Raw genomic sequence first — 20,545 nt, 5'->3', positions numbered from 1 at the left:
AAAAAAAAAAAAAAAAAAAAAAAAAGAAAGAAAAGAAAGAATGGCCAACAGAACCCAGAAACAAGATAAATGAAAGAAAAGGTCAGGAGAGTTTGTCAAGTTCTGGGGGATGGGGAATGAAGACAAGGGAACAATAGTGCAAGAGGCCTGTAGCTTTTAGAAAAGTTGGTTTACAAGAAATTTCCTATGGTGGATTTGACAGGAGAATTTTATGAATGGGCCCACCTAATATTTAATTGCACTATAGCTCTCTTCAAATTGTCAGTAAGAATCGACAAAGTACTTGTGTGAATGGGATTTGAGTATATGCAGGAAAAGGGCTGTAATCCACGCATGGATTGGAGCAGGGATAAGAGAAAAGACAAGCTGCAGGAACTGAAGGGCAAAAATCCAGGGGAAACAGGAAGTTGGTGCAAAAAGTGATCAGAGGGTTTCCCTGGTGGCGCAGTGGTTGAGAGTCCGCCTGCCGATGCAGGGGACACGGGTTCGTGTCCCGGTCCGGGAAGATCCCACATGCCGCCGAGCGGCTGGGCCCGTGAGCCATGGCCACTGAGCCTGCGCGTCCGGAGCCTGTGCTCCGCAACGGGAGAGGCCACAGCAGTGAGAGGCCCGCGTACGGCAAAAAAAAAAAAAAAAAAAAAAAAAGTGATCAGAAACCACAGGACTCCTAAGGTGTACTGGGTGTGTTTGAGGATGGGCGAGGGCAGAAGAGCAAGGGCAGGCTTTGAGCAAGGTGGAGGGCGTGTGGATTTAACGTTATGGGGGCTGGAGCTACTTTTGTTTAAATATTAAAAGAATGGTGATCCCATAGAGCTGAAGGGTTTACAGCCATGCAGGTGGAGCTTTCCAAGATTCCCTAATTCTTTCACCACTATCATCACTTTCAGAAACTTTTCTTGATTTCTATAAACCAGTAGGATCTCTTCCGAAGAATTCCTCCTCTCATGATACTTATCACACAAAGGTTTCATAACATGGTCCCTACTTACACCTTCCGATGTTTTCATAACCCTCTTTCTCCTGCTTTGAACTCTGTGCTTTCATCAGACAAAAATATTCATAGTTCCCTGAATGTGCTTATACATAGCTTGTATACAAGCTATCTTCTCTGCTTAGAATTCTCTCTGTACATCTATTGGCCTCAGTGATACTTTCTTGACTCAGCTTAGCCATACTGTCTTCCAGGATCCTTCAAAAACTGGCTGAGCTGCCCCCTGTGCTCTACTGTGGCATTATGTGTCTGACCACCTCCTCCCTTGTAGGTTTCCTGATCTCTTCTCTCTCATCACCAATTGTTAGTAAGTATTTGCATCGCATGAATGTCACTGGTTCACCATTGGACCCAGGGTCTAGCATCATGTCTGATTTCTAGGAGATACTCAATATTTGCTAAATGATTGTCTTGTCATTATTTAGACTCTTATGTCTCTGATGAGTTGGTGAAACTTATGGACCTGGATAACGTCTTAGATATCTTTCTCTTTTTTTTTTTACTGTGAAGTATCCAGCACTGTACCTCTCACACAGTAGGTGGTCTCACACAGTAGGTGGTCAATAAGTATTGCAGAATTAAATGCTTTTTAGTTCAGCTCAACAAACACTTCTTCACTCACTCACTGATTTAACAATTAAGCATGTACTCCATGGCAGTACTGTCTTGGACACAGATGGCAAACAGTTTCAACTATATGGACAGTGCAATCAGCACGGTGGTCAATCCAATCACAGCGCTGACACATTTCCTAGGTTACAAGATGGCTGTACTTGTGCCATTTGCATGTGATCCCTAATGGAAATACAGAGGAAAAGGCATAATTCCTCCCTCTTATGAGCTACACAGTACTTTCTAAACACTTGCAGTTAGCTCAGAGCTCTGATAAGTACAAGAATATATATTTTATCTGGGAATTTATAATCTTATAGAAAAAGACATGTCACATGGAAAATTAGAGAATAGCTAAAACAGAATGCAAAAAAGTTCTGAAAGGCGTATACTGGGCACCCAAATTCACAGATCAGATCATGGAACAGACCAGGCAGTAGAAACATTGGTGCTGGATGGTATTATCATTCAAGTGGGCAAAACCCTGGCTTGGATTTAGGATACTGAGGCTTGGATCTCTGGGCTATTATCCATGCTACATGGAGCAAGTCACTTTGCTTCTCTCCCAGAGGTACCTTGGCTGAATGCTGAAGGTACAATCTGGAATCAGAGCGTCTGGTTAGTTACCAGCTAGACCCTGACACGTCCCTTAATTTTTCTGTTCCTCTGCATCCTCATTCCTAAAATAAAGATAATATTACATAACTCATAAAGTTGTTATGAGAATAAATGAGATAGATGGGTGGCTGGTGCATGCTGGTAAGTGCTTGGTAAATGCTAACTGTTGCTCTCTTAGCCTCAGTTTCCTTATCTGTGAACCGGGGGGTAATATTACCTCATTGGGTTGCCCACAAAAATCATTCAACAAAGATCTGTTTAGTCTGAGTCTATGGGGGAAAATCTCCATAACACTGAAGTAGAACTTTGAAACAGTCTCTTACTGATAGCAAAGGAAGTAAAGTGATACCTTGCTTCCAGCATAACAATTCTGCCTTTTCATAAATTCTTGAATTCCTCTGTTTTTGGCAATACCTACACAATTGGGCTTATATCATTAAAAACTCTTCCTGTGATTTTGCCTTGGGCTTTCCACAATTTTGTGTCCCAACAGAAATGAAATATTCATTAGCTTACGGATGTTCTTTCACGATACCAACTGATTAAAATTACAACTTTTTCCCCTATTCCTTTTTCTTCACTTCTCTATTTTATTTTATTTATTTTACTTTTGTTTTTTGGCCACGTCACGCGGCATGCAGGATTTTGAGTTCCCTGACCAGGGATCGAACCCTTGTCCCTGCAGTGGAAGGGTGGAGTCTTAACCACTGGACTGCCAGGGAATTCCCTCCCCTATTCTTAAAAAACCTTGCACATTTGAGGCTGAGATGTCACATCTAAATTAGCATTGCACATGGCTCCCAAATTCCACAAAGTGTGGGAAACAGGTGCATGCAGGAGCAATACATTATTAAAAAAAATAATAATATAAATAAAATAATATGGTTGTAGCTAACAGCCCCAGAGCCTAGTAATGCCAGGCAGACCTGTGTCATGAATGTTTTCGAGAAACAATTACTTCCAAGGGAAGCACAATTTACCAGTTTAAAGTTTAATAACCCTTGATTTACTTAAGGGAAAAAAAAATACTCCTGTAAGTCAAACAAAGGACTGCTTTTCTCCCTGATATTTTGGTACAACAGTATACAGTGAGTCATGCTCAAAAAGAATGAAAACTCCTAAAATGAGAATAATGTGATAAATTATTTTAGTCTTATTACTTCTACCTAAATTGTATAGAAAAATTAGTATATCCCTGAAGCATAGCCATTTTGCAAATGCAGAAATGAATGTGCTGCGACGCAGGAAGAAAAGTGATACCAAGGAACCAAAACGGAACAAAACAAAATAGAAACAAAACCCATGTGAATCTATGATTTACTATGGAAGTAATATATTTGGCTTAACATTTCAGCTGGGAGATACTTGGACGGATTTCAGGTTCTGTGCCTTTTTTTTGTGTGTGTGGCTGTTCCGCACAGCTTGTGGGATCTTAGTTTCCTGACCAGGGACTAAACTCGGGCCCTGAGCAGTGAAAGCGCAGAGTCCTAACCACTGCACCACCAGGGAAGTCCCAGAGATTGGGTACTTTTTGAGGGAAGATGGGATGGGAAATTATCCTCATTTGATATTTGGTCAAATAGCTCCTTGGGAAGAAGCACATTTCAGCTTTTCTCCTTTCTTACCACCGTGACTTGGTGGCTTTCACGTGGCTTTCATTGCCTTTTTTTTTTTTTTTTTTTTTTTGCGGTACGCGGTTCTCTCACTGCTGTGGCCTCTCCCGTTGCGGAGCACAGGCTCCGGACGCACAGGCTCAGTGGCCATGGCTCACGGGCGCAGCCGCTCCGCGGCATGTGGGATCTTCCCGGACCGGGGCACGAACCCGTGTCCCCTGCACCGGCAGGCGGACTCTCAACCACTGCGCCACCAGGGAAGCCCTCATTGCCTTATTTTATTCGCTAACTCATCCTCTTGGGGAAGACTTCATGAGAAAAAAGTTGAACTTGGGAGTCCCGACTCCGTTCAATTTAAGAATCTTGTAAAGTCAGTTCTTGCTCATACAACCTGAATAAAAAGCTGCTTCAAACCTGTAAAAGCCCAAAGCTAATTCCACACCCATGCAGGCCTGTTTGGAGCTTTTAGAACTTTTTGAACCCTGAGGCTAAACAGTATTATACTTCAGTTCCTCCTAGTGAGATGAGGCAATGAAGCCAGGTTCAAGAACTAAGTATTCTTGAATGAAAAATACCATACCACACATCTACAGCAACGAAAAACTGCATCTTCAGATTCACCTCAGATACATACGTGTAAATTGGAGTTTCCGCAGGCAGTTCCAGGGTGGACTTATTGTATTTTGAGTTCTGTTTTTATCAGCTTCTACAAGGTCTAGACCACTGAAAAGGACCTCCTTAAGAATTCACAAAAAACATACCTGAGGGATCACAGTGGGGTCCCACCAGCTACCACCAGTCTCTTTCCTAAGAACGCAGCCACTCAGGTCCCGCTGGCAATGTTACCGGACAGAAGGGTAATGTTTAAAATATTTAACAACTGGACAGAGGCACTGACCTATCGGAAGAGTCATTGGCTATAAAACCTGTTCAGGCATGCTGGTGTTTGCTGGGTAATTTCAGGCCCTCTGGGTCAATGGCACTGTTGGTGGCTCCTTGGCCTGGCCTTGTGTGCCAGGCCCTGCCAACACAGGCACTCACAATACATGCCTTTTGCTGCAGCAGCCTAGAGGTGGTTTGTGGCAAGCGGCAATCTCTCTGCTCTCTCTGTGATGTGATATTAGAGGGGAAAAGAGCCCTGCTGCGCGAGCCAAACACCACCCAGAGTTGGCGGTGAAACAGCTCCCGCCATGTTTATTTAGAGCCTCTCCCTTCTGAGATCCCAGAGAAGCCATTTGCCCATGCCTCACTGTCACAAAAAGCCTCAAATTTAGACTTTTGATATGATTTCCAAGTGAGGTTAAATGTACAGCCCCAGAGATAAGCTGACTGAAGAGAAAGGGGAGATGGTTATCTTTAAATCTGGTCTTATTTCCAGTCAAAAAAAATCTATTGTCCCTCATAAATTCAAGTGTCTATAAATTCCGTCATTTCCTTGGGAATATCAAGCTACACAACATTTTTTTTTGCCGCTGTAACTGCCATCAATTTGTTAAATACACATGTTTTTAAAGACACAATTTTTGTCAAGGGTTTTGTCACTTTTTCTTTTGATACTTAATACTGTATAGATTTTATCAAAAATTTTATCTCTGCTTTTTTTTAAGGTATAGCTGATTTACAATATTATATTAGTTTCAGATGTCACTTTTTAATATATGGAAAGCCTGGAAAAATGGGAATGGCCAAGGCCTGGGTCTTCCCAATGTGACCAGTCTGTTGGTCTCACAGCCAAAGCTCTGTTAACAGGTCAAGCTGGTCAGTCTGACCTTCTCTCCCCCTGTGATGTTTGTTCCCCAGTCTCCTCAGTCTGTCTTACAAGTAGACTTCCCCTTGGGCTGCCTGAGGAAGCCTGAGAAAGCCAGACCTGACTCAATTCAAGAGGGTCTGTTTTAGGCTAATCCTGAGAGCCCAAGGCTTACAGCAGGAGCACAGTAAATATGCCCCAACCTCAAAAACACGGCCTGCATAACCGGAGTGGTGATGGACCTGAGGTTTGCTAATGTGATGCTGACCCAGGAACCGGCTCAGGGCCACAAGGGATGAGAGAGGAGCAGGGAAGCAGCCAGGCTACAGGTCCTTCTTTCTCCACCTCTCCCCTTTCCACTAAAGAGGCACCACGTTTACTAGTCTTAACATACTGACTACCTACTCAGCTTCCATTTGCAAAAAGGAGTTCACAGCTTTAAACAAGTTTGAGAACAACTGCCATAGGGTATTCACCTCATTAGCAGAAGTGTGCATTTCTTAAATCTCAGCTGGTTCGGAGTCTAGTTCTAGCGATCTGGGTTCCACTGCTTTCGGCAGCTGGATCTGCAGCGCGGAGAACCGACACTCATACGGTGAATATTGTTCTTGGTTTCTGACCTCTTGGGCAGATCTGAGAGGAAAATGCAGCGCTGGTGGGGTAATGGGGGACTTAAGGAAACCCTCCTCCTAGCCCGTTGTTTGAATCATGAATTAGAAGAGCCTGGGAGACCCAGATCCTGAGATGAAGGAGCAGGCCCCCTGGGCCACAGGTCACCAGGGTCAGCTTTGATCAGCCACCGCGTGAACGTGGGCCAACCACACATCTTCTGGACTCATGCTCTCCTTGTGTAAGATGCCCCAGCAGTCCATGTTCCTCACCTCACCTATATCTGTTGTTGGCTCGAGGTAGCGAGATTTAAAATTGAGCTCAACCTGCCCTACAAGGTCAATTATAACGTGTCTATGAACACTGAAAGGTTTACTAAAAATGTACCCACTTTGAGCCATAGCTTTTTGAAAATGAATTTAAATTCATTAGCTTCTAGCCATTGAAACAGAGCATTCTTTCCAGTTTAGAGGGGTTAGCCAAGGAAAACCTGCCAACACTTTTCATTACCCACAATAGCATTAAGGGGGTACAATCAAACAGATTAAGGTTTTTGTTTTGTTTCATTTTTCAATATCTCAAATGTTTTAATGACCTTGTCCTGGATTGTATAACTCATTCGTCTTTGCACGTTAATTTTTTCATCTAGGAATATAGAACAACTTGCTATATTGAAGAACAACCTTCAAATGCAGGAAAAGTAGGATAATTTAAGCATGTTTTAAATACTCAGAATTTCCTGGATGAAACTATGGAAGTTTAAAATATAAAGAAGTTGAAAGGAGTATTTGTCAAATATTTCATTAAACCTCAACATCTTCGTAAATCATACAAAAATACAATCCCAGTTGGAGAGGTGAAGTAACTTGTCAAAACCATAGAGCAAGTCCGTACTATGGATTCATTATACACATAGATCTGTATAATGCCTTTGGGTACCAAGAACGTTTAAGACAATTTATGAAAACTTACAAAAGTAATAATGAAAGGTTTGTATTTGTCTAAATATAAACGACATACAGCACCCATCAAAGCTGTATTAATTAAGGATTTAAGAAAAACATTTAGGTTTCCTCTTCTACACGATAACGGTTCATTTAAAATTAAATGTAAAAGATAATTTATGGTATTTGTTCATTTATCATTTCTTTTCAATGGCATAAACAGTTGCACTATAAATTGAATTTTGTGTGTGTATTCAACCTTTACAAGCACACATACCTGTTACCTTCCTTTGGGATCACTGTGAACTTGGGCAATTTATCCTATTAAGAGTAGTACACTGTGCTTTCAAAGACATATCAAAACTAAATAGTCCATTTTTTATTGTTACCTTGGAGGCCCCTCCAGGACAAATTTCTTTTCATCTTCTTTGTGACATTTATCAGTGACTCTATCTAGTTAACCCTTTTGTCAATATCACCACCTCAGCTCACCCTAGAGCTCAATCTTGCCGGAATTCAGAGAGAAGAACTTTGTCACTCTTTCTCTTTACCCCTGAATACAAGCTTCTTTTGTCTCCTCTTAGACTTAGGAACCAAAGATCACACTTAGACAAAGGGACAGCTCTGCTGAAGAGAGGGCTGAGGCATAGTGTAAGGTGACCCCAGATATTCATTCTTGACTAGAAGAAGGGAAGCAAGGGAAAGCTGAGCAGGGAAAGGGCAGGGGATAAGGAGAGGGTCTCAGTTCCCAAGGAGGGGCCGCTCAGTTCCTCCTTGAGAGGGGTTGTGGATTCAATTCCAGGATCATCAAACCCGCCGTGCAAACATAAGTACACAGATCCATCCCAAGGTGAAAGGTAAAATGCCTTTCATATCATTTAGTGTTTTTGGTTATGCATGAAATTCCAATATATGGGGTGGGAATGTATTATATGATTAGAGGGAGCAGAGCTGAGGGAAGCGGTGGGAGGAAGGGCATTATTTGTGTTTGATTTCATTTCCTATTACGCTTAGTTCCTATTCCTTTGAGAACAAACTAACTGAATAGGAAAAGGCAACTAAAAGTGTGCAATGTGTTTGTGAAAATTGTAAATGTGGGAGTGAAGAAAGGCATTTGGTTTAGCAAAGATAACTGAAATGAATTAAAACTTTTCCAAATTTCACCTCCGCAAAGAAAAGTATGAAACAAACCTCAGCCTGAAAGGCCAGTTTTAAAGACAGCAGGAGCGACGAAGCAGAGGTTTTAGGCTGTAAATAATGCTCGAATTCATTACAAACAGATGCTGGGAACTTAAAAAGAAAGTTGTATTTATTCATTATATAACTAATAATTTTATGAAGCTTCCTTAAAATGCTGATTTTTGGAATGGTGGTTATAATGTCCAATTGTTACAGATTATCCATTTGTGACAATAAATGAAAAAGTGTGTGTATGCGGGGGGGTGTGTGGGTGTGTTTACACGTGTGATTTTCTTGCCAGTCAATTTCTCCAAATGAAAAAGATTTATACATCATACCGTCAACACGGCGGAGGGCACCCGGCTTATGAGTAGTGGGACTTCAACCTTCACATCAGAGCTCCTTGTCACTCCTCCCAGCAGATCCTGTCCCCTCGTCTCCAGGCACCTAGCACGCTTACGTGCGCGCACACACACACACACACACACACACAGAGACACGCGCCCAGCTCGTTCCTCTCGCGGTCCCCGAGCCCTGCAGCCTCGCTTTACCTCTCGCCCAGGGAGGATGCCGGCCGCCGCTGTCTCTGTCGCTGCCATCAGTCTCGGCTGCTGGCCCCTTCGGTTTCAGCAGACTGGGGCCCTCTGCGTTTTCAACAGGTACCATGGTCACGTAGAAGTTACAGCCGTTCCCTGGGCACTAAACCACCCTGACTTCCCCCACTGACACGAGCGGTCACTTTCCCCATGGTCGCATGCTAAAGAAAGGTGAAAAAAAACTTCGGGCAAAGCCAATGTGATTTGTGACCAACTTTGTTTCTATTTCCGAAAGCTTTGCCCTTTTCGGTGACACAGGCTCTTGCTATTCCAAGCAGCCTATCACAGGCAGTGGGAGGGCCGAATCTCCGGAGGATTGTTTTTTTGCCTTCAGATGCAGAGCTGGAAGCAAAGGATTTCCAGGCTTGGGAACCGGAGCTCTGACAGTGTTTGGCGCTTAGCTGGGGGCGTTGGGGCGGAGGGGGGGGGGGGGGGGCAGCTCTTGTATTCCTGCACCTTTGAAAAGAGGCACAGAAAAGAATCAGGCAGATTCAAGCCCAGGCTGAGAGTGAGGGCCAAGAATATTCACAGATGGTATTAGTTAATCTTGCACAGGGAGGAACAATTTAGGCAAAGACATACCAGAAGGAAAAGTGTGTCAATTTTTCAGCAAGACGGTTATTCCAAGAGCAGTGACACTTAGCATATTCAACAAAGCATGAAACATCTTCATTGTTTCAACCTGATTTTGCCCTAGGCGAGTGCGGTATATACTCTCCCTCTCCAAGGCCTGTCGGACAGATCAAGGCCTGAGACCAAGTGTACACAGACTCAGAATGCCCAGGTGCTTTGGACTTTTTATACCCTGGGGTTACAGCAAACTATCACAGTTTATTTATGCATAGCTGTCTTTAAGGAAGGAACCAACCCTGAATCTTCTGTCGAGATCAATGCCTGATAGCCTGATTGTAGGAGGAGGGGCATTTCCAGTTCTGAGCGTCCAGAGTGAATGGACCATGTTGTGGCCGTGGTGTCGTCCAATCGGAAACAAAAGCAGGGCCTGAGAAGGAAGATTTTTTTTTTCCTGATTTGTGAGTATATTTCTATAAAGGTCTTACCAAATGATTCATTTTGGGGGGAAAAAAAACTTGTGAGGCATGTACCCATATTACAGAGCAGAAAATGGAGGCAAAGTGACTTGCCTCAAACATCACAGCTAGTCAGTGGCAGAGCTGAGACCAGGAAGCCAGGTGGTCTAATGCCATAATTTGCCTATATCCCAACCTCCCAGCCTTGTCCTTCTCTGATTTTCTTGGTTTCCGTCACTTTCAGCCCTTCCTGACCTTAAGAAGATGACATGAAATACAGCTTTGGTCCTAGTCGTTCCTCTGGACAGAGAAACGAGTTCTTGCTTGTATAGGCAGAAGCTGAACTACACAGAACTCACTTTTGGCATTTTGGCTGGATCCTAACACAGCTCTAAATTAACTTATCATTTGTACATTACTTTTGCTCATCACTAGATATTTCTGTATCTTTCTTATCCTTCGGGGAATCAGGCAACAAAGGAAACAAACCTGTGATGATTCAACTAGTATTGATTATGCACCGGTTTATGTCTCTGCTGCTAGTGCTGGAAAATGGCAGTACTTTAAGCATAGCCCAGACCCCACCCTTTTTTTTTTTTTTTTTGAGGTACGCAGACCTCTCACTGTTGTGGCCTTTCCCGTTGCGGAGCACAGGCTCCGGATGCGCAGGCTCAGCGGCCGTGGCTCACGGGCCCAGCCGCTCCGCGGCATGTGGGATCTTCTGGGACCGGGGCACGAACCCGTGTCCCCTGCATCGGCAGGCGGACTCCCAACCACTGCGCCACCAGGGAAGCCCAGCCCAGCCCCCTTTTGATTCAGAAGTGAGTAGTTCAGACTCCAACAGATCAGCTTGTCCCCACTAAAGAATGTGTGGTACAATGATGCTTTGGTTTTTATTTGTTTCCAGAATGTGTTATCATTATAGGAGCAACAGTTTTTGTCTGTGAGACACATGTATTTCTCATCAGCTCTCTGTATTCGCTTGGCTTCTATCTACTCTCTGCTGGGAATCAACGAACTCAGTTGGTAGACATGTTTTTGCAGTGGGTCAGTTGTATAATTGCTTTGTTTAATGATCTCAGGCCCCGTGTCTCCAGCAGCTTCCTGGCACCATGGACATGTTAGGGTGTTTGTTATAGTCTTTGACCAAGTAGAAGATAAACCTAATTCCAGAATCCCTTACTGCGGTGAAGAGCAATTCAACCATTCTCACTTTGCTTTCTGTAGCCGAACCACACAGGAGCTCCTAAGGCATAAACCAAGGTGAAATCCAAAGGAATAAGCACATTATGTGACTGAACACGTGGCTCCTGGTGCCCCTAATTCTGTTCTTCATTCCACTGTTGACCTGATGTGGGCCACTGGCTCTTCCAAGCTCTGTTCTGTGCTCAACTTACCCTCTTAAACTCAGAGAAAATTTAGGAGAAAAATTCTTTTCACCTAGGCTAATGGGGCATATTCTCCTGCCGAAATTTCCTGAAGAACCCTGTACTTTTCCTTCACAGTATTTTGCACATTTATCATGTTACAGTTTTATTATAGTTACATGCAGTGATTTGACTAAATCTGCCTGACAGAGTGGACCATTTCTCTTTGGTTTGCTATGGATATTACAAGTGCCTGGCCAGAATGAATACTCAGTAAATATTTGCTGGCTAACAGACTGATCCCTATAAATCCAGCTAACTTTAGCATGACCAGAATGTAAGTTCCATGAGGGCAGGCACCTATGTCTGTCCCAGGCACTCATCCATCTCTGTGTCTCCAGCTCTTAGCACAGTGCCAGGCATACAGCACACCCTCAATAAATATGTGTTAAATAAATGAGTGCAGGGACTTCCCTGGTGGTCCAGAATCTGTCTTCTAATGCGGGGGACACGGGTTCAACCCCCGGTTGGGGAACTAAGATCCTACATGCCACGGGGCAACTAAGCCCATGCACTGCAACTAGAGAGCCCATGCGCCACAAATAGAGAGCAGCCTGCACACCACATCAAAGAGCCCACGCGCAGCAACGAAAGATCCCACGTGCCACAGCTAAGACCCGAGGCAGCCAAAAATAAATAAATAAAAAGATTACGGTGTATGGAAAAACCTACCCTGCAAACTACTTTGGGAAGAAAGAGATGGGCAGCCAGAGCTGAGGGGTATGAACAAAGTCCTTTTCCTCACTTCATTCCATTCAAATTTCTACAAGCAAATAAATAAATAAACAAATAAATAAATGAATGCTCACAAATGGAGCATTTAGTGAGCTGGATAACTATGTAGTTTTTAAAAATCCATTTGACAATTGTCTCTAACACTTTGTCGTTTCTCTCTCCTTTCTGGCACTCTCTTTAGAGCAAGTATCACCACAGGCTGTCCCTCCTTAATAGAGTCTGAGCCACTACTATCGTTAAAAGTGATTCCTCCACTTAAGGAATATGTAATCAGCAGATGGACAGTTCATTTCCCATAATTCCAATAATTTTGCTGCATACCTTTTCAGACCACCTGTTCATAGGCAATGCTACCAAATCCAAAAATGTGTATTATGGCTTATAAACTGACAAGACAAATAAGAGGGGATGAAAGAGAAAGCAAACAGCATCACAAGGCTGTGGACCTCTACTATGTATATACCAGGGCTATTTTTAGGGCGATTTTTCTTAAACCTCGCAACAACTTTGTGAAGTAAACACTATTACTTTCATTTTGCAGAAATTGAAACAGAGGTTTTTGAAACATGTCCAGATCAAAAACAAAACAAACAAAAAAACCCAACACTTTCCAATGTTTCATCCTGAAAATTTTCAATCATACAGGAAAACCTAGATTCTATACTCAGCATTTTACTATGCTCACTCTTTCATCTATGTATCTATATTTTAATCCCTCTATCCATCCATTGATCCATCTTAATTTTTATGCATTTCAAGTAAGTCGGAATACTTTGATATGTGTATCATGAAGTAGAGTCCAATACTTGTTTAGGTTCTTTTTTTTTTTCCCCTTTGAGACATTTTACATACAATGATGTTCATACAAGGGTACCATTATAGAAATTCAGAAAATCACATACATATGTACACTCCAAACCTCTACTAAGTACAGAACATGAACATCATCCAGAAAGTTCCTTTATGTCTTTTCTGAGTAAATTTACATCTTAACCCTTAGAAGCAATCAATGCTCTGATTTTTTCCACATGGGTTATCTTTCCCTGTTCTCACTCCTCATAGAATGGAATCCTACAGTATGTACTCCTGTGTAAGGCTTCTTTCACTGGGCATAATTTTGACATTCACCCTTATGTTTGTGTGTATTAGTAGTTTATTCTGTTTATTGCTGACTAGTATTCCATGGGTAAATATACCACAGTTTATTTATCCATTTTCCTACTGATGGGCGCTTGGGCTGTTTTGTTTTGGCTATTGTAAATAAAGCTGTTATGAGGAGTTCTTGCACAAATCTTTTGCAGAACAGAACATTTCAAAGCACAGCGGTCCAAGTCCGTTTGACTCCAAAACTCACATGCTTTCCACTACACCCTGGTGCTTCTCTGTGGTGCATCCCATTGCCCTATTTTATGTAGAATGTACTTCCGGAGTTTTTATCCTAAAATAGTTCATTACAGTGTAAACACAAATGGGGAAATACAATCTTTAGACAAAAAATACCCAGATACAAATTCAGGTCTTAATTAGCCATCCTCCAATAAAATATTCATCTTCGTATCAGTTTTTTGGAAGAATATTTATTATTTTACATGTTTATACTATCCAAATAACTCCTTTTTCTAAAGGTTTTCAATATAACTTTTTTGTAATGTGTAGAATATTACTAATCATAACATATCGATTAAAGTTCCTCAAATTACAAAAGAAGTATGGTTAAATTCATTATATGTTCACCTTATATAAAATAAATTGTTAAAAGAAAGACAATATAGCAGTGTAACAAAATAGTGTTTCTATTATTTTAAATGGAAAAATCAGAGTAGAACATTTCATGCTGATTACCACTATAATAATTTTTAAAAATATATATGTGTATTCATAGAGACTAGAAGGGAACTTGGAAAAGTTGAAAATAACAAATACATTGGGATGGTAATCTTAGGTCACATAAGGAATTTAGACTAGTTCTAATCATGGGTAAATCGTGTGTAAAAAAGTATTTTCTGAAAAAAATATTTTCTTAACATTGTTATAATACTGTATATCTAATAAGTATAAATCTGAAGAAAAGTTCTTCAAATTTAGGGCTGCCATATACTGTTGTGCAATCCATACATTGCACAACTATAGGTGGGCTGTTCCCATTCATTTAAACAGAAGTTTGTTTATTTATACAACAAGTTTTCCAGAAAATCAAAGTTAAAATGTAATTTGCACAAAGATGCATTTGGGCAATTAATGGGGCTGTTCAAATTATAATCCTCCTCTAAATTGCAATGTCTTATTCGTTAGCTTGGCCTACATCTGCCTTTGTAGAGCTAAGCTATATAAGATGAGTATCTTCTCCATTCTATTACCTGTTTTTCCAAACAAATTATCAATATTTCCAATTTTTAAATTTTCCTCAGTACTATTACCATGCTCTTTGGATGGAGGCATCCACAGAAAGTTGTTCAATGACTAAGCCTTTCCTGTAGGTTATCCTTCTTTTTATGCCATAATGACGGAAAAATACTGCTCAATCCTATGTGACAACAGCAGTCTTTATTGTCTTGAAAGACTGGTCCACCTTCATTAATTGTCTCCTATCTGCTGGTCAGCGAGAAGGGCACTACATAGAAAATTGACTGTCTCCCACACAGAGCTTGGAAAGACCCTTCTTGGGGCTTCCTTTACACCTAGGGCCGGGCTCTGCCTAACATATCACCCACCCCAGGTTTTGCATCAGAAGCTGGCAACATGAAGCAACAGGATTTAGTGGTTTTGTTCTGGCAAAATGGTGCAGTGGTCTGGCCGCCATGTCCCTTGGTTGCTAGACATACACAGTGAGGTATGTTTCCCCGGGGCAGCTGGATCAGCTCAGAGCAGGACTTGGGGAATTGTTTTTGACCGCAGAGTCTCCAAGTTGGAGTTGGTTCCCGAACTCATCTAGCTGAGTCCTTTTTGACGTGTGCAGAGGCAGGTCAATCACAAAGCTAACAATATTTAAGCTTCAGGGCCCCTCACTCACATTGGCCCTTCCAAGGTCATGGGAGGGGTCCAGCAATGCATTCACAGGATCGTATATTTTCTTAAAATTTGCAAAAGTAATATATTTACCTGCAATCAGTGAAGACCCCTAATTCTTTGCGTTCTGACACTGATATCCTTTTTGTCACCTTTTCCTTGTGTAGGTGACATAGGAGTGGTCATGGGATATTTGGGATCTGGTTTAGGGGCAGTTAAGCTGGAAAAATATTTGGTTTGGGTTTCACTTAGATGACTCACAGGCACTTCGGTGAGTAGTTAAGCTCTTGCTATCTCTCCCGGTAAAGGAAGGACTCCCAGGAATTCTCCTGCTTCATACTGTGCCAACTCACGCTGCACAGTTTCCACATTATCGCTCATGTGGCATGATGATGAAGGGGCTCAGGACTGGAGGTTGTCTATCAGTGTCCTGTGTCTATGTCATATAGCTCCCAGCGCCAGGAGTATGTGGGTCACAGAGGAGGGCCATGCTAGAGAAGAGATTGGGTTCTTTCTCTTCTCTCTGTAGAAAGTAATATTGCCAAAAAAAAAAAATTCTGTTATGAAGAAAAGAGGGGGAAAGGAATATTATAGAGATGTATCAGGTAATTTCTGGATTGTGTGGTGTTTGTAATACTTGATTGCTTTTCAAACATTTGTAATTGATCTTAATAAATATTCACTTTCAGGCCTAATTGTATATTCTTAAAGATTGGAGTACCCCAATTTTAATAAACTTCTGGCCCCTCAAAATTTGTATCTGACCCTATGAATATGGTTGGGAAATCGAGGTCTTTCCAGATGACTGTACTTACTAAAAATCTCTCAGATCTGTTCCCTTCCTCCCATCCCTGCTGTCACTCTCTAAATCCAAACTACCTCCCCTTTTCCCATGTGGACAGCTGCAATGACCTCTAACAGGTCTCCCTGCCTGCATTCTTGATCCCCAAAGCCCATTTTCCATAATACAGCCCAGGCTTTTCTCTAAAATGTAGACCCTTAAATGGTTCCAGTTGTTTTAAACCTTTCACCAGCTTCCAACTGTTCTTAGGGTTGGTCTAAATGTCTTAATGAGACCTAAAATGCCCAGCATGGTCTGGCTCCAGCTGACTTCCCTGGGCCCGTCTCCTGCTGCTTCTTCACTCGAAGCTCTGCAGTCTAGTCCTTTCTTGGACTCTCTGGTGGGCTAGCTGATCAGTGCCTCCTTGACCTCATTGGCTTTTAGACACTCTTGTCTCACTCCTCACTGTGGTTGCCCACGACTGACTAAACCATGAATAGAGTTCTCACGTTCCGGGAACCAAAAGAATGGACCAGGATCCTCTCTTTGAGGGCCTTCTCTCTCTAAATTAAATTAGAGACTGGTTTTGTATCAGTCAGAGCTCTGTGTGGGAATTTTAAGCAGGAAGGAATTTGACACAGAGAATCAGGGGCTTATAAAATCATTGGAAGGCCTGAAAGATCAGATTCCAAGCATTCAGAAATGACTCCCAGAATAATATACAGTGGACTTATCAGCTGAGCTCCTATATCTAAGGCCACCTAATGGAGCAATGAGTTCAAACTGCATTGTTTAAATCCAGGGATCAGATTGAAACACAACTACCCCCATAACTGCATTCTCCCAGAAGCTATAGATGTCGAATGCTGCCTCAGGAAAATCTCACATCACCCGATCTCATAGGCTAGTAGAAACCCCCCCAAAAAAGGCAGAGAAAATAGCTTCCCCATCATATCTACCTTCCTGCAGATGCTTCTAACTGATGTCTAGATCCTGATTGCTAAGAAGTCTGGGAAATGTAGTTTTCTAATCTACCCAACAAGAAGGAGGGTGGAACGGAGGTTGAGAGGGCCACTCTACTGTATCCACCAATGGTGGGTGAATGTTTGGGTTAATATGGAGTGAGGCCTGGGGTCAGAGTCACAGCAGGCCAAGTTTGTGCAAGCCAGATTTATGGTAGAGGGAGCAAAGGAGATGCGCAAAATAAGAGAAAGCTCGGCAGAAAGAGAGCAGGAGGATGAAAAATCATAGAGTGAAGCAGAGAGGTGGAACTCTAAGGCCCCAGGAGAATGGTCTTGGCTTTTGGCTTTCTATGAAGTCTGGCTGTGTTTTATACTTGCCTTCAGTACTTGAGGGATTGGGTGGTATGATCTTTTCCCTCCCTCCCCACTCCCTCCCCATCCCCCTTTGCCAGAGGCTTCAGTCTTCTCCGTCCTCCCTTCCCCCAGACTGGGCCCAGGATGCACCTCTCTGCTCCCATGGCACAGAGAGCAGCGCTGACATAAGGAGAAGCATGGAGTGCTGTGATGATTTCCCAACTTGTTCTCCCTACTAAACGGTAACCACTGTGAGGGCGCGTTGTGACCACCTGTTCATTGCCACTCCTCCAGAGTCCAGCGTGGTGTCTGAAACCTTGAGTCACTCACTAAATATTTGCAGAAAGAAATACAAAAGAAAAAGATGGAGAAGAGGGTATAAACAATCAGACTTCAAATTGATCATGTGTTGTTTCATTAAAGCATCATTTTGAAAGTAGCTTCTTGGACTAGTTGGTTTTAATTCTGGCTGTACCACTTACTGTCTCTGGAAGTTCTTTATGACTCAGTTTCCTCATCTCTAAAATGGGATAATAATAGTGCCCAACTCATAGGGTTCCTGTGAGGATTAAATGTATTCATGTAAAGAAACTATTTAGAACAATAACTGACCATAATGATCCTCAATAAATGATAGCTGTTTTTGCACCCAAGGGCTCCATGGAAGTATAAGTAATACTAGGAAAAATATTACTGGTTTAGGAGTAAGATCATATAAATTCTAACGTGTTTTTTGTTTATTATCCACATGACTTGAGGCCATTCAAATAACCCATCTAGGCTCTTTGCTTATCTCTAGGATAGGAAAACATGAACTTGCTTTGCCTAAAGCTGCCAATTTTTTTACCATGCAGCCAAGCTCCCTTCTTTCAGCAAAATCCTTGTAATTTCCTGTTGGGAAACGACGTGCCATTTTAGAGGACCTGTCAACTAATGTGTACCACTCTCTAGCCGAGGGGTCAGCTTGTAACCCCCTGCCATGACAATTAGATGTTCTATCCCTGGAATGTGAGTCTTGAGAGATAACACTAGGTCAATACCTGGGTGGAACAGTCAGTCATTCCTGATGGCAGAACAGAAAACTCTACCCACTATTACCTATTTCTCCAGAACTTTCCTGGTTTCTCCCAAGACTTCGTTCTTCCTATTTTTTCCTGCAGTCCTATAAACCACTCCAAAGCCCAGCTACAAATTTGTTTTTGGCTAATGTTGACCAGAGTCCAAAGAGTCCCTAACATAAACTGTCTCAAAGATTTTAGTTAAGATAAAATCAGACAAGTATCTGAAATCACTTTGAAAACTGTTCAGGTGCTATATGAATATAATTTACTTACTAATGAAACAGCAATAACAACTGTAGAAGAGAATCAAGTTAATGCTCAGTCTATTTGTTTATCCGTTCAAATCAGGCTCTCTTTCTAAATAAGGACGGAAGCAGCATATGACAATAGACTGGCAACTGATACAGTGGTGATAAACCAGAAAGGTCCACGTATCTCCAGCCTCTACAATAGCATGACCTGACTCAACATTTCACAGAGCCACATGTCCAGCTGGAGGCCCCTAGTGAGATCTCTAACTCTCAGACAAATTTTGGGGCTGATCTTACTACCAGGAGAGAAGGGGAGAGGAGAGAGTGTCAAGAATATAAAGGATTGGGGGTATATCTTTATTTTTCAAGCTCCATCTTCAGAGAGTTTACTCTATGAAATGGTAGGGGTCAACGTCCCAGTCCTTCTTTCCCTGTTGGTAAAGAAAGTTGATATCGTAAAGTGGAGAGAATCAACTTTGGCATTAAGATGGGAATGGATTGGCTAGGAAAGCACTTCCTAATTCATCTTCTACAGAGGTTTGAGATGTTAACAGACATTCTGAGGAATCAAAAACCCTCTTGCACTGTTGGTGGGAATGTAAATTGATACAGCCACTATGGAGAACAGTATGGAGTTTCCTTAAAAAACTAAAAATAGAACTACCATATGACCCAGCAATCCCACTCCTGGGCATATATCCAGAGAAAACCATAATTCAAAAAGACACATGCACCCCAATATTCATTGCAGTACTATTTACAATAGCCAGGTCATGGAAGCAACCTAAATGCCCATTGACAGACAAATGGATAAAGAAGGTGTGGTAAATATATACAATGTAATATTACTCAGCCATAAAAAGGAACAAAATTGGGTCATTTGTAGAGATGTGGATGGACCTAGAGACTGTCTTACAGAGTGAAGTAAGTCAGAAAGAGAAAAACAAATATCGTATATTAACACATATATGTGGAATCTAGAAAAATTGTACAGATGAACCGGTTTGCAAGGCAGAAATAGAAACACAGATGTAGAGAACAAACGTATGGACACCAACGGGGGAAAGTGGCGGTGGTGGGATGAATTAGGAGATTGGGATTGACATAGATACACTAATATGTATAAAATAGATAACTAATAAGAACCTGCTGTATACAAAAAAAAAAAAAAAAATTGCGGAGGCTGTTTCATCGGCCAGAAAGTTTGAGAAATTTTCCATATTATATACTGTACTTGACACACCAAAAACAATTTTATATTTAAGAAAATTTTCAGTATAGACATGAAATAATTTTAAGGTAGATTTCTCCCAAATCCTTAGTTTTAATCCTTAATTTCTCCATAAAAATAAATTAATTTAAAAAAAATGAACTTTTAGGAGGACACAATTTGGGCAATCTGCATTAAGCTATTAGGGGTGGTTTTGCTCACAGCCACCCTGGTACCTGAATTAACTCTTCTCTGCTGCCCCCTTTTTAGTAAATTAATTAATTAATTAATTAATTTATTTATTTATGTGTGTATGTATGTATGTATGTATGTATGGCTGCGTTGGGTCTTTGTTGCTGCGTGCAGGCTCTCTCTAGCCGCAGCGAGCGGGAGCTACTCTTCACCACAGTGCGCAGACTTCTCATTGAGGTGGCTTCTCTTCTTGTGGAGCACGGGCACTAGGCGCGCGGGCTCAGTAGTTGTGGCACGTGGGCTCAGTACTTGTGGCTCGCGGGCTCTAGAGCACAGGCTCGGTAGCTGTGGTTCACAGGCTTAGTTGCTCCGCGGCATGTGGGATCTTCCCTGACCAGGGCTGGAACCTGCGTCCCCTGCATTGGCAGGCGGATTTCTAACCACTGCGCCACCAGGGAAGTCCTCTGCTGCCCCCTTTTGATAGATAGAGGGAAGAGCGTGTTTCTAGCTGCAAGGGGCCAAAGGGAGCAGGAGACTGCCAACAGTAAGTAGCTGCCAGCTGTCTACTGGGAAAAGAGAGCACCAAATCGATCTGAGGAGTTGCTTTTATCAACTGCTCTGTGAGTTTT

General features: G+C 42.1%; 1 protein-coding gene across 1 annotated transcript in view; it reads right to left on the bottom strand.

Moving 5' to 3' along the window:
* Positions 1-9,289, bottom strand: part of SLC2A12 (solute carrier family 2 member 12) — a 56,799-nt gene extending 47,510 nt beyond the window's left edge. Inside the window, exon 1 of the mRNA XM_027086024.1 lies at positions 8,865-9,289. Coding sequence (XP_026941825.1) covers positions 8,865-8,979 — 115 coding nt within the window. The 5' untranslated portion in view covers positions 8,980-9,289. The remainder of the gene's footprint in view (positions 1-8,864) is intronic.
* Between the last annotated feature and the right edge of the window lie 11,256 nt (positions 9,290-20,545).

Source organism: Aethalodelphis obliquidens, unplaced genomic scaffold (genome assembly GCF_003676395.1).
Source record: "Aethalodelphis obliquidens isolate GAN/ISIS:26980383/991018 unplaced genomic scaffold, ASM367639v1 scaffold3, whole genome shotgun sequence".
NCBI classification, from domain to species: Eukaryota; Metazoa; Chordata; class Mammalia; order Artiodactyla; family Delphinidae; genus Aethalodelphis; species Aethalodelphis obliquidens.
This window is presented reverse-complemented; position numbering and strand designations above follow the sequence as displayed.